The sequence below is a fragment of the Chiloscyllium plagiosum genome, chromosome 43 (assembly GCF_004010195.1).
Source record: "Chiloscyllium plagiosum isolate BGI_BamShark_2017 chromosome 43, ASM401019v2, whole genome shotgun sequence".
NCBI lineage: Eukaryota > Metazoa > Chordata > Chondrichthyes > Orectolobiformes > Hemiscylliidae > Chiloscyllium > Chiloscyllium plagiosum.
In genome coordinates this window covers 5,972,775-5,985,111 of record NC_057752.1, presented here as the reverse complement: position 1 = coordinate 5,985,111, position 12,337 = coordinate 5,972,775, and the positions used below count along the sequence as shown (strand labels likewise).

Here is a 12,337-nt window from a genome sequence, read left to right as displayed (position 1 = left end):
AATTTTGCAGAAAACTTATTTATTTTTTGCTTTGCTCTTTTTCTCCTCTTTAAGTTTCCTTTTGGAGATTTGTGGCGCATTTGCTTTTAGATAGAGATAATAGCCTATTAGACACAAAAGTCCAGGGACCAGCAGCACGCAGGCGATTGGAATTACATTGTCCATCATTTTCTTCCAGTATGTTGACTTCACCAAACTAATCAACTCTGTCTCAAACAACAATACAGAATCTCCTGAAATACAAAAAAGTAACGTTCAAAACTCAATGTCCAGTTACATTGAGGACATTGCAGCACTTAGCAATAAAATACCAGTCGACTTCGGAAGAGGAATACAAAGTAATTCCACTGTCATAAACCCAATGAGAGTGAAATGTGTGCTGTTCCATTAATTATTTTGACTTTGGGTTGTTGTATTCAACCGATCTTCCTTTAAGCTCAAGTAGAACTCTGACATTTCCATGGTCTCTGAGAAACTTAGCTCTCTTTTGAGCCAAACACTACTTGCCCTGTCAGCAATGTTTAACCTTTTAAGGCATAAGCCTGACCTGTCCCTGGGAGGTTCTTCCAGCACCTATCCCATAATCTTGGGCAGGGCACCAGAAATATCTTGCAGTTTTCTAGATGTTCTCAGTCTGAAATGTAGTTTCCAAGGTCTCTCTCAATTGCTTCTGTCCTATAGTTCTGTTTGCTTCGAGGAACACTTCTGCTATGTTGCAAAATATGGCATTCTATACCATTGTTTTTTCTTCCCAGACCCTCACTATATTGAAAGCAAAACTATTATATTCTCCTACCCTTTCCAGGAACACTTTACCTCTCAGCCTGCAGGTTTTTAAAACCTTGCCTTATTAGCATTTAATTGGAGGTGTAGTGGACAGTAAAGAAGGTTACCTCAGACTACAGTGGAATCTTGATCAGATGGGCCAATGGGCCGAGGAGTGGCAGATGGAGTTTAATTTAGATAAATGCGAGGTGCTGCATTTTGGGAAAGCAAATCTTAGCAGGACTTATACACTTAATGGTAAGGTCCTAGGGAGTGTTGCTGAACAAAGAGACCTTGAAGTGCAGGTTCATAGCTCCTTGAAAGCAGATAGGATAGTGAAGAAGGCATTTGGTATGCTTTATTGGTCAGAATGTGGAGTATAGGAGTTGGGAGGTCATATTGCGGCTGTAGAGGACATTGGTTAGGCCACTTTTGGAATAATGCGTGCAATTCTGGTCTTCCTATCTGAAGAATGTTGTGAAACTTGAAAGGGTTCAGAAAAGGTTTACAAGGATGTTGCCAGGGTTGGAGCTATAGGGAGAGGCTGAATAGGCTGGGGCTGTTTTCCCTGGAGCGTCAAACGCTAAGGGGTGACCAGGTAGAGGTTTTTCAAATCATAAGGGGCATGGATAGGATAAATAGACAAGTTTTCCCTGGGGTGGGGGAGTCCAGAACTAGAGGGCATAGGTTTAAGAGAGGGGAAAGATATAAAAGAGAACTAAGGGGCAACTTTTTCACGCAGAGGGTGGTACGTGTATGGAATGAGCTGCCAGAGGAAGTGGTGGAGGCTGGTACAATTGCAACATTTAAAAGGCATCTGGATAGGTATATGAATAGGAAGGGTTTGGAGGGATATAGGCCAAGTACTGGCAAATGGGACTAGATTAGGTTGGGATATCTGGTCGGCTTAGACGGGTTGGACTGAAGGGTCTGTTTCCATGCTGTACATCTCTATGACTCTAATTACATGTTCTTCCTTTATCCTATCCAACATTTAACTTTTCTCAACTCTTTACTGTCATCCAACCATTTAGTCTTTTCAGCAATGGTTTCTCAAAGTAGTTGAAAACAATATTCAGTTTTCTTGAGTTAAAGATATACTGATGACATAATTATGAAAAACGTGAAATAGCAGGAGCAGTATTTATTCCAAAGATACATGTTGTTCTGCTATAGCATGCGTTTCGTCAAAGTGAATTCACTGTAACGCGATTGACGAATTGGGGGGACAGTTTCTAAAGTGCGGACTTTTAAAATGTGCATTGGTTGTAATGTGATTACATCGCCAACACTTTAAACGCTGTTTCTGAGGTGCAATTTTTCTATAATACGGGGTTGTACAAGAATGCAACCATTGTGTTATAAAAGAACTGCCTATAATTGGTAATCATTTATGTCAAAGGCACTACGTCAATATAAAATTATTGATTAGGATTGCTCTAGAGTCCTGAAGTACTGCTATTTAAATAAAATGCTTCTTAAATCAGAACTTAACGTGTGTAGCCAGGAGGTGGAACCAGATACATGCCTGGAATGGAGGGTGGAAAGCCTCGTTTCCCATACGCAAGGTTAGATGGAATTGTTAACTTCCTCTTCTCTCTGTAAAGAAAAAGACTCCTCATCACTTTCCAAAGACAGAGGGGGGAAAAATGATCTTCAAATCATGCCACAGCTAGTATGTAGATCATGGCGTCAGAGTCAACCTTTGAAGGTTCATACAAAATGCTTCCAAAACAGGGGGTTAATTTATATGCTGAGTAGGTAGCCACCCTTTTGAAAGATGAAAAAATGTTTGTTTGTCAGCCATGCATGGTCTTGCTCTGCATGGGTGTGTCTTCTGGCAACTCAACCCCTATTGCCTGCTTGATTCCATGTGCTGGCATGTAAGATGCGTACAACTTGAAAGAAACTTTGAGCTGAGAAATGGATTTCAACTCCTACTGACTTCTGTCCTAAATATACATTTATTAGCTGAAAAATGGGAGGGGGATCAATTTACATGCTGACTATAGTCCTCAACATAGATTTTGGTGTCCAAAACCAAAGGTCATGTTATATGTCAGACTGAGTTAGTTACTGTGATTCACAGTATATAGATTACTAATGGATCTGAGATTAATAGACTCTTCTTATAAACAGTTAGAACACTGTGGTTCAGTTTATAAAGCAGCTTATCATTAATCAATATGCAAAGGTCCCTGGTTCAATTCCTGCTCCGTGCTGTCTGCCACTCACAGCATGCTGGAGGTGTAAAGGGAAAAACTTGCCATGGTTCCTTTCTCTTATTTACTCTTCAAAAATGCAATCAGAAATGCAGGATGTGGATGGAGCTCAGCTAGCATGCCTGCTGTTTCTCACTGTCGAGATTCAACACAAAGAATAGACTCTTGGATGAGACACTGGAGAAAAGCTAATTCCAGTGAAATTGAACTCCACCAGGGAGTCAACGGCTTCAGATTAGGAATTAAGCTTGATTGTAATCATTCAGATGCACAGCTCGAAGATAAACAGACACTAAGTATTTAGGATTGCATAAAGAAAGGGTACTTAAGTGAACAACTGGAGGGTTGGTGGTACCAATGGGACCATAGCCCAGCAAAAGCACTTGAGAGGACAGCAGGGGTGAACAAAACTCAACCAGACAGACACAATATTACTAACATCTCTGAATTTAAAACCAATTAATTCATATTGCAATATTCCTACACTTGCCTCAAACTGTAATAATAAATTAACATTACAAATCACATTGACTTACCCAACACACATATCAAGGAGACCCTGTTCCAAACCTATCAATAGAAATAAAGTCAGATTTAAATTCTCTTCAAACACATTTGCACTTATAGTTTCAGAATTGGAACAGTAACATTGAAATACCTGAAATCAAAATGTGGTTCTTGATCTCAGTGAAGGTTTTTGTGTATGGATTGAAGCGAGAGTCAAGTGAGAGTCAAGCGAGACTTTAGCGAGAGTCAACATTTATAGTACCAAATGAGGGCAAGCAATTGACTTATTCTTGGGTCAATCTTTGTAATAGTATGTAGGATGCATTTCTTCAGCACAGTCTCATTGCAGCAGCAGATTGTCACATTTTACCTGGAATAACCTGCTTTTTGCCAAGCTCAACCACCAGAGGATCCCGGATTAAAGAATTATCAAACAAGGTTCCATCTTCCAGCTTCCCCTGAGAAACAGAGTAGGGGAAGACAGTGCATCAATTCTCTTACAGCCATAACAATGCACAGAGTTAGATCCACTATTCAACATAATTATAAGTAGTAATCTCTAGTGTCCAACAATATCCCACAGTTATCTCTCGCTATCACATTGGGTATCCTCCCAATATTTGAAATAACCCAATGCAAAAAAATCTCCAACATCACGAATAACCTCAAGTTAACTCACAATAACCCAATTGAAACCAATAGCAGTATTCCCAATAAGTCATACTCACCATATCTAGAATATTACCAGGGTTTACCATGGAATTTGTACCATGGTTAATAATAGTGGAAATGATGGATGATATTTAGAGTGATAATAAATATCCAGAAAAAAAGATGAACAGATAAGAAAATGACTGACATATATGCAAATTCTGTGCCCTTTTCTTGTGACCCACATACTGTCAACAATTCTCAATGCCATTTCACAGGCATGTGATTTACATCAGCAGTCAGGTGTGGTTCAACTGAGGTTATTATGTGCAGGAATTCCAGGTTCAGGAGAGCATTTAAGATTAGCTTCTGCCTGTTCACAGCCTCAGGATGTCCCGAAGCATTTTATAACTAATGAAAGGCTTTTAAGTGTGGGCATTATTTAAATACAGTTTAAAATGCTTTTGATTACTACCCTTCAACCCTGGTGACAGCAGTGTGTACCATCTACAAGATTCACTACAGTAACTCACCCAGGCTCATTGGATTGTAAACCCATGACCACTTCAATTTAGAAACAATCAGGGCAGATACATTCTCTCCAAGCTATTCACCACCCTGACTTGGAAAAATATTGCAATTCCTTTAGTGCCAATGGGTCAAAATCCTGAAACTCCCTCCCGAACAGCATTGTGGGCACCAGTCAAGAAGGCAGTTCATCACAACCTTCTCATGGGAATGTAGGGACAAGTAACAAATGTTAGCCCTGCCAGTGAGACCCACAGAGTCATAGACGGAAGAAGACCCGACTACAGCACGGAAAAAGACCCTTTGGTCTAACTCATCTATGCTGACCAGATATCCTGAATTAATCTAGACCATGTGCCAGCATTTGGCACGTATCCCTCTAAGCCTTTCCTATTCATATACCATTCAGATCCCTTTTAAATGTTGTAATCGTACCAGCCTCTACCACTTCCTCTGGCAGCTTGTTCCATACATGCACCACCCTCTGTGTGAAAAAGTCACCTCTTAGATCCCCTTTTTAATCCTTCCCCTCTCACCTTAAACTTATGCCCTCTAGTTCTGGACTCCCCCACCCCGGAGAATAGACCTTGGCTATTCATTCTATCCATGCCCCTCATGATTTTATAAACCTCTAAGGTCATCCCTCAGCCTCCAACACTCCAAGGAAAATAGCCCTAGTCTCTCCCAATAGCTCAAATCCTCCACCCTGGCAACATCCTTGTAAATCTTTTCTAAATCATTTCAAGTTTCACAACCTTCCTATAGGAGGGCAACCAGAATTGCACACAATATTCCAACAGTGGCCTAACCAATGTCAGATACAGCCATAACATGACCTCCCAATTCCTGTACTCAATACTCTGACCAATAAAAGAAAGCATACCAAATGCCTTCTTCATTATCCTATCTACCTGCGACTCCACTTTCAAGGAACTATGAACCTGCACTCCAAGGTCTCTTTGTTCAGCAAAACTCCCCAGAACCTTACCCTTAAGTGTATAAGTACTGCCCTGATCCTTTCCAAAATGCAGGAAAACAACAAGAACTCTGCAGTGGTTCAGCACTTTGAGCATCGAATCCAAAGTTCCTCGGACTCAAAATTGAAGCTTTGCTATTTTGACCAATTTTCTGAGGACACACATCACTCATTTTCCCATCCTTCATGCAATGCTTTGCACTTGTCTGTAATTAAATGAAGCTGCCCACATACTTATTTCTGAGCTGTCTCGTCTGGTCTATTGCTCCATACAGTCAGTTATACAATACAAGGAAACAGACTCTTTGGTTCAACTCATTGATGCCAACCAGATATCCTAAATCAATCTAGTCCCATTTGCCAGCATTTGGTCCATGTCCCTCTAAACCCTTTCTATTCATGTACCCATCCAGATGACTTTTAAATGTCCTCTGACGGCTCATTCCATACATGCACCACCCTCTACATGAAAAGTTACCCCTTAGGTGCCTTCTAAATCTTTCCTTTTTCACTTTAAACCTGTGCTCCCTAGTTTTGGACTCCCCTACCCTGGGAAAAAGATCTTACTTATTCACCTTATCCATGCCCCTCATGACTTTATAATCCTCTAAAAGGTCACCCCTCAGCCTCTGATGCTCCAGGGAAAACAGCCCCAGCCTATTCAGCCTCTCCCCATAGCTCAAACTATGCAATCCTGGCAACATTCTTGTAAATCTTTTCTGAACCCTTTCAATTTTCACAACATAGGGTGAGAGGGAAAAGCTATAAAAGAGACCTAAGGGGCAACTTTTTCACGCAGAGGGTGGTATGTGTATGGAATGAGCTGCCAGAGGAAGTGGTGGAGGCTGGTACAATTGCAACATTTAAGATTCATTTGGATGGGTATATGAATAGGAAGGGTTTGGAGGGATATGGGCCAGGTGCTGGCAAGTGGGACTAGATTGGGTTGGGATATCTGGTCGGCATGGATGGGTTGGACCGAAGGGTCTGTTTCCATGTTGTACATCTCTATGACTATGACTCTATCTTTCCTAAAGCAGGGAGGCCAGAAACTGCTTTCTGAAACTGGCCTCACCAATGTCCTGTACACCCACAATATGGTGCTCCAACTCCTTTACTCAATGCACTGACCAATAAAGGTAAGTGTACCAAATGTCTTCTTCACCCCTGTCTACCTCAACTCTACTTTCAAGAAAATGTGCACCTGCACTCCGAGGTCTCTTTGTTCAGCAACACTCCCCAAGGTCCTACCATTAACTGTAAAGGTCCTGCCCTGATTTGCCTTACATAAATGCAACATCTCATATTTATCTAAATTTTCACTGTACTCCTTGCACTGGAGTACATGTGATAATAAAGGATTTTCTATTTTAAACTCCGTCTGCCACTCCTCGGCCCATCTGATCATGGTCCCACTGTACTCTTGAGATAATCTTCTTCCCTGTCCACTACACCACCTATTTCGGTGTCATCTGCATACCTCCTTTATTCATGTCCAAATTGTTTATATAAATGACGAAAAGCATAGGACCCAGTATCCATTTGGCGAACAAAAACAGAAATTGCTGGAAAAGCTCAGCAGGTCTGGGTGCATTTGAGGAGAAAAATCAGAGTTAACGTTTCGGGTCCAGCGTCCCTTCCTCAGAACTGGCGAGTTTTCTGAACCCGGGTCATTCCTGTAATGCCGGATAGAAATAATAAAGGGGCTGAAAACGCAACATCTTAACCGAGGGGCAAAAAGAAAGTGGAACTCACGACTTTCCCAAACCTAAATATGAACCAGCTTCCACTAAACGTGGATGGAATATTGCACTCAGTGCTGGCTACAACTTAATCCATTTAAGATGCAGAGCTAGAAGCGATATGGACGCTACATGTTAGGAATGACGTGTCCATTTGTCACTTGCTCTGAGTTTCTAATCACTGGATTATAAACTTTTCTTACAAATATGCTCTAAACCTAACTGAGTGACCGTTAGTTTCCAAATGGAATAAAACCTTGCGATAACATTTTATAAGTAATACTTTTCCACTTCTTTGCCTGTACTTTACCGGTGGGAAAGGGGATATTTTAAACGGATTAAGGAATATTCTTGCTGACGTGTTATTATAATCAAAACCCCCACCCCATCAGCCAATGGCCTCCAGATATGCAAAGCTTCTCAGGTTTCTTATGTCAAATATCAAAAAGTATCAAAAACATTTTCGCTTACGCGAGTATTTGTTTGAAAGGAAACGTGCGGTATTTTCTTACAGTGTAGTGGATGTGAAGAGTGTCTCCAAATGCCGACAGCTCAGGACAGCCTTCGGGTTTCAGCTTTTTTTTAGAAAAAAGAAAAACATTTGGAGATCAGAAGAAATACAGGCAGGCGTTCTGCTTCTTTACCAGTTGTCAAATTTCAAATGCTATACTGAAAGTAAACGTTTCCACAGCAGATGGGCTTTAAAAGAAATCTGCTCACCAAGACTTCCACTTTCAGTTCTTGCCCTTTTTCATCTTGGCTGGAGGTTCCGATAAGTAAGGCAAGGATCAGAGACAGGAGCGCAGCTCTGCTCATTTCTGCCCAGAGAGAAAGTGAGTGAGCGAACCCAGTTAACACACACACAGATGTACACCTGGATCACAGCCCAGTCTTTCCACGGCTTTGGGAGGCAAATTGCGGTCCTCCACTATCCCGGCAGTCTCTTACCAGCAAGCACCGCCTAACTCCACTGGAGAATGTCAGGGTTTCAACTCATTTCCTTCAATTCTGGGCTGTTGCTGCACAGCCTTCACTTCTTCACCTCGTCAGCCGCTTGGACGTGCCCTACATTCCAACGGTGGAGAGCCCCACTGGAGGGATGACTATAAAAGGGCTCCTTCCCTTTTCCATCGGGGCTTTGGAGTGGAGAGTGTTACACGCAGCAGTCCCATAGAATGGCAATTTAGGTTCCACTGGGTACCCAGCCACATGTAGTTTTAGTAGCCTGGGTGGGGGGGGGGGAGGTTTTCATGATTGAGTGTCTTCATTTTCAGCCACTGTTTAATGTCTTAAAAGGGGCTCCGTTTAAAACGTTGGCGCCACTTCACCCCGAGCTTCCCGCTCCATGAGATTGTGTGTTTGTGGATGGAGTTGGCGGGGGGTGGGGCTGAGGGTAAGATCAGATAGGAGAACCTCCTCTTGGTCTTGTTCAAAGTAGCCATCAACAGGTCTCGAGGCTTGTAGGTCTATGGAGGCGCTTGTAGTACCCGTTTGCCCCTCTTCCATGGCTATGTCCACGCTTCATTGTGCATTGAGGGGAAGCACATAGTGTCCACTGGGAGGCCTTTAGGGTGCACCATCACCTTCAATAACAAAACTGTATTAAAATAGTGCGAAGTTTGCCTTCAAGTTTTTTAAAATTTTCAGTTGACTTTTGTGGCTCAGCAAGGAGTGTTCCAGCTGAATTAATGTTTTATTCTAAAATCCACACTTTTTCATACTCTAGGCAGATGGAAATGTAGCAGCGGTGCTCTCTTTCTAAGATGATGGCAAAGCATACAGGGCCTCTGATTCTCGTGCATGTCTCTGTTTGGCAGAGAAAACTGGTGGTGGTTTAAGCTGAGGGTCACCACACCACACCTTGATGTGATTGTCATGCCACTGTGAGTCCTCAAATGGACCTTACCAATGCAGACACCACTACTGACACTGGTGACCCAAACTTGACTCCTCGATTGCAAGTCTGCTTCAGGCCAGTTCACGATGTAGCTGCTGATGGCGCCAGGTCTTGTACTGGGCTCAAACTCACCCGTGAATCTGTGCTGGATGCAGATGTTGCTAGGAAGCCAAACTTGTCTCCACTACAGCAGCCATGAGTCAGCACCAGGAGCAACTTGTCAACACAGAAGTTGCCACAATCCATGCTACTGGATTGTAACCAAGCTCTTCACCAAGAGATAAGTAAAACAAAAAGGGGAAAAAAAGGGAGAAGATTGAAAAAAAAACAAAAATATGGATGGAGTGGATCAGCCCTGGGCTCAGAAGCCCCACTCTACTGCCATCTTCATGGTAATTAGGAGACAGTGAGGACTGCAGATGCTGGAGAAATCAGAGCTAAGAAAATGTGGCACTGGAAAAAGCACAGCAAGTCAAACAGCATCCGCGGAGCAAGAGAGTCGGCGTTTTGGGCAGGATCCTTCTTGAGGCCTGCGTCTTTTCCAGCACCAAGCTTTATCAACTCATCTTCATAGTAACATAAGCCAGTGCAGAAATTGAACCTATGCTGTTGGCATCACTTTGCATGACAAACCAATCAAACTGTCCAGCCAAAATGCTCAAATGCTTCTCCCATCTATGGACACTGACATCCAACATATGCCAGTCTCTGTAGCTCATGGCACATCTCTGATCCACTTGCAATTTAATTCTGCACTTGAGTGTCTCAGCACCTATCAATGCAATGTAGCTGCAAGGACATGGTGTACAGAAATCAGCATCAAGTTCACAGATTGAACCAGGCTGCTTGCTCGCTTGCTCACTTAGCACTTTCCTCAACACATGCAGCATCCTTGCCTTGCCACACCTTGGCCAGAGCCTAAAGGCTCATAGTACTGCTGTACGATCTGACTTTTAGGCAGAAACAAAGCCAGGAAGCTTGACAGAAGTCATATTTAGGGGAGTGGCCATTGTGCCATACGGCTCATTGCTACATCATTCTCATGTCTGTACCACATGTCAGCAGCTTAGGTGGCAAACTCACTATATGTGCTGCAAGGAAACAACCATGTCTGAGGGAATGGGAGCAGTTCTCACTCAAGTCCAGGAAAGTAGCCATCAGTGAGGGTATCCCAGCATAGTAGTCAAGGCTGTCGTCTGGTATCAATCCAAACACTTGGGCACGGTCAAGCATCCAATTAGGGCTGAGGGTCAAGAGGCTCACACCTCTACAGTTTGGGGAGTGGGCAGTCCTGTGGGTTTACAGCCATCAGTCCAGGGATTACAAAAAGACAGTTGAGGAGCTGTCAGGGGTCTGGCCATGCCTCATTTGCGGCTCTCCAACAAAATCGCTAAGGGGATTGGGCCCTAGTCAGTCATGGGAATGCACCTACTAAAATGTTCAGGGGGAACCAATGCTTCAGGGGGGACACGTGGAACCTGTGAACCCAATTTGGATACAGAGATCATAACAATAGTGAGTGGGATATGTAAGATGGGGTAAGCAGGACTTTTGTGGCACAGTAACAGTGTTCCCTACCTCTGGGTAGGAGACCTGGGTTCAAATCCCATCTACTCCAGAAGTAGGTAATAACAGCTGATTAAAAATATTTGTAAGGCACAGGAGAGATGATAGAATACAGGAGGAAAAAGGCCCACACAGGTGAGTAGGCTTCTGGGAACAGTGCACTGACACACTGGAATATTGACAGATTTTACCAAGGGTGTGGGGTTTGTTAAATGGGCAGATTGAAAAGCTGAAGGGAGTTGACAGTCCTCCCTATCAGGTAGGAGATGTCGATGTTTTGGTGTTCAGACACAGAAAGGGTGGAGCCTGGAATTCTGTCTGACGAGTACCCACTTGTCCACACAGGCAAATAGCTGAACTTTGACACTTTGGCCTTGGAGGTTTGGTCAGACGTACAGAAGATGCAGACATGCTGAATGTGCAGGGCGAAAGGGAGGACTGCAGATGCTGGAGATGAGAGTCAAGATTAGAGTAGGTGCTGGAAAAGCACAGCAGGTCAGGCAGCATCTGAGCAGCAGGAAAATCGACATTTCGGGCAGGATCCCTTCATCAGGAATGAGGTTAGAAGCCTCGGTGGTGGAGAGATAAATGGGTGGGGGTGGGGCTGGGGAGATGATAGCTGGGAGTGCAATGGGTGGATGGAGGAAGGGGTAAAGGAGATAGGTCAGAGAGGAGGGTGGAGCAGATAGATGGGAAGATTGAAAGGTGGGACAGGTCATGAGGATGGTGCTCAGCTGGAAGTTTGGAATTGGGATAAGGTGGGGAGGGAAAAAGAGGGGAAATAAGGAAACTGGGGAAGTCCACATTGATGCCGTGGGGTTGAAGAGTTCTGAGGTGGAAGATGAGACGTTTGTCCTCCAGGCGTCGGGTGGTGTGAGAGTGACGGTGGAGGAGGCCCAGGACCTGCATGTTCTCAGCAGAGTGGGACGGGGAGTTGAAATACTTGGCCACGGGGCAGTGGGGTTGATTGGTGCGGGTGTCACGGAGATGTTCCCTGAAGCGCTCTGTGAGAAGGTGTCCAGTCTCCCCAATGTAAAGGAGACCACATCGGGAGCAACGGATGCAACGAATGACATTTGTAGATGTGCAGGTGAAACTCTGATGCTTGTGGAAGGCTCTTTTGGGGCCTTGGATGGAGGTGAGGGGGGAGGTGTGGGTGCAGGTTTTGCAATTCCTGCAGTGGCAGGGGAAAGTGCTAGGAGGGGAGTGGGTTGTTGGGGGACGTGGACCTGACCAGATAGATCACGGAGGGCACAGTCGTTGCAGAAAGCGTATGGGGTGGGGAGGGAAATATACCCCTGGTGGTGGGGTCCATTTGGAGGTGGCAGAAATGTCAGCGGATGATGTGGTTTATGCGGAGGTTGGTGGGGTGGAAGGTGAGGACGGGGGGGGAGGGGGAAGGGTTCTGTCCTTGTTGCGGTTGGAGGGGTGGGGTTTGAGGGCAGAGGTGCGGGACATGGAAGAGATGCGTTGGAGGGCATCT

The 12,337-nt window shown here is 44.1% G+C and overlaps 1 protein-coding gene across 2 annotated transcripts; it reads right to left on the bottom strand.

Annotated features, from left to right (window-relative positions):
- Window positions 1-9,556, bottom strand: fkbp11 (FKBP prolyl isomerase 11). 2 transcript variants are annotated; one of them, XM_043681838.1, is made up of 6 exons: window positions 8,112-9,556; window positions 7,904-7,966; window positions 3,865-3,952; window positions 3,524-3,557; window positions 2,294-2,364; window positions 1-233 (listed from the first exon to the last, which is right to left on the bottom strand). In XM_043681838.1, exons 1-6 carry the CDS (start codon window positions 8,205-8,207, stop codon window positions 16-18), a joined length of 570 nt encoding a protein of 189 aa, XP_043537773.1. In that variant the 5' UTR covers window positions 8,208-9,556; the 3' UTR covers window positions 1-15. The 2 variants fall into 2 exon arrangements, with proteins under 2 accessions (XP_043537773.1, XP_043537774.1); XM_043681839.1 differs by lacking the exon at window positions 8,112-9,556 and having other exon boundaries at window positions 3,646-3,952; window positions 7,863-7,926.
- Window positions 9,557-12,337: the final 2,781 nt, after the last annotated feature.

What these genes read in the sequence shown, in the direction of transcription:
- fkbp11 (XM_043681838.1), bottom strand. Translation starts at nt 8,207, where the DNA reads ATGAGCAGAGCTGCGCTCCTGTCTCTGATCCTTGCCTTACTTATCGGA. An exon ending in AACTGAAAGTGGAAGTCTTG is followed by an intron (nt 7,967 to 8,111) that starts GTGAGCAGATTT and finishes TCTAAAAAAAAG; the next exon opens with CTGAAACCCGAAGGCTGTCC. An exon ending in CTCTTCACATCCACTACACT is followed by an intron (nt 3,953 to 7,903) that starts GTAAGAAAATAC and finishes TCTGTTTCTCAG; the next exon opens with GGGAAGCTGGAAGATGGAAC.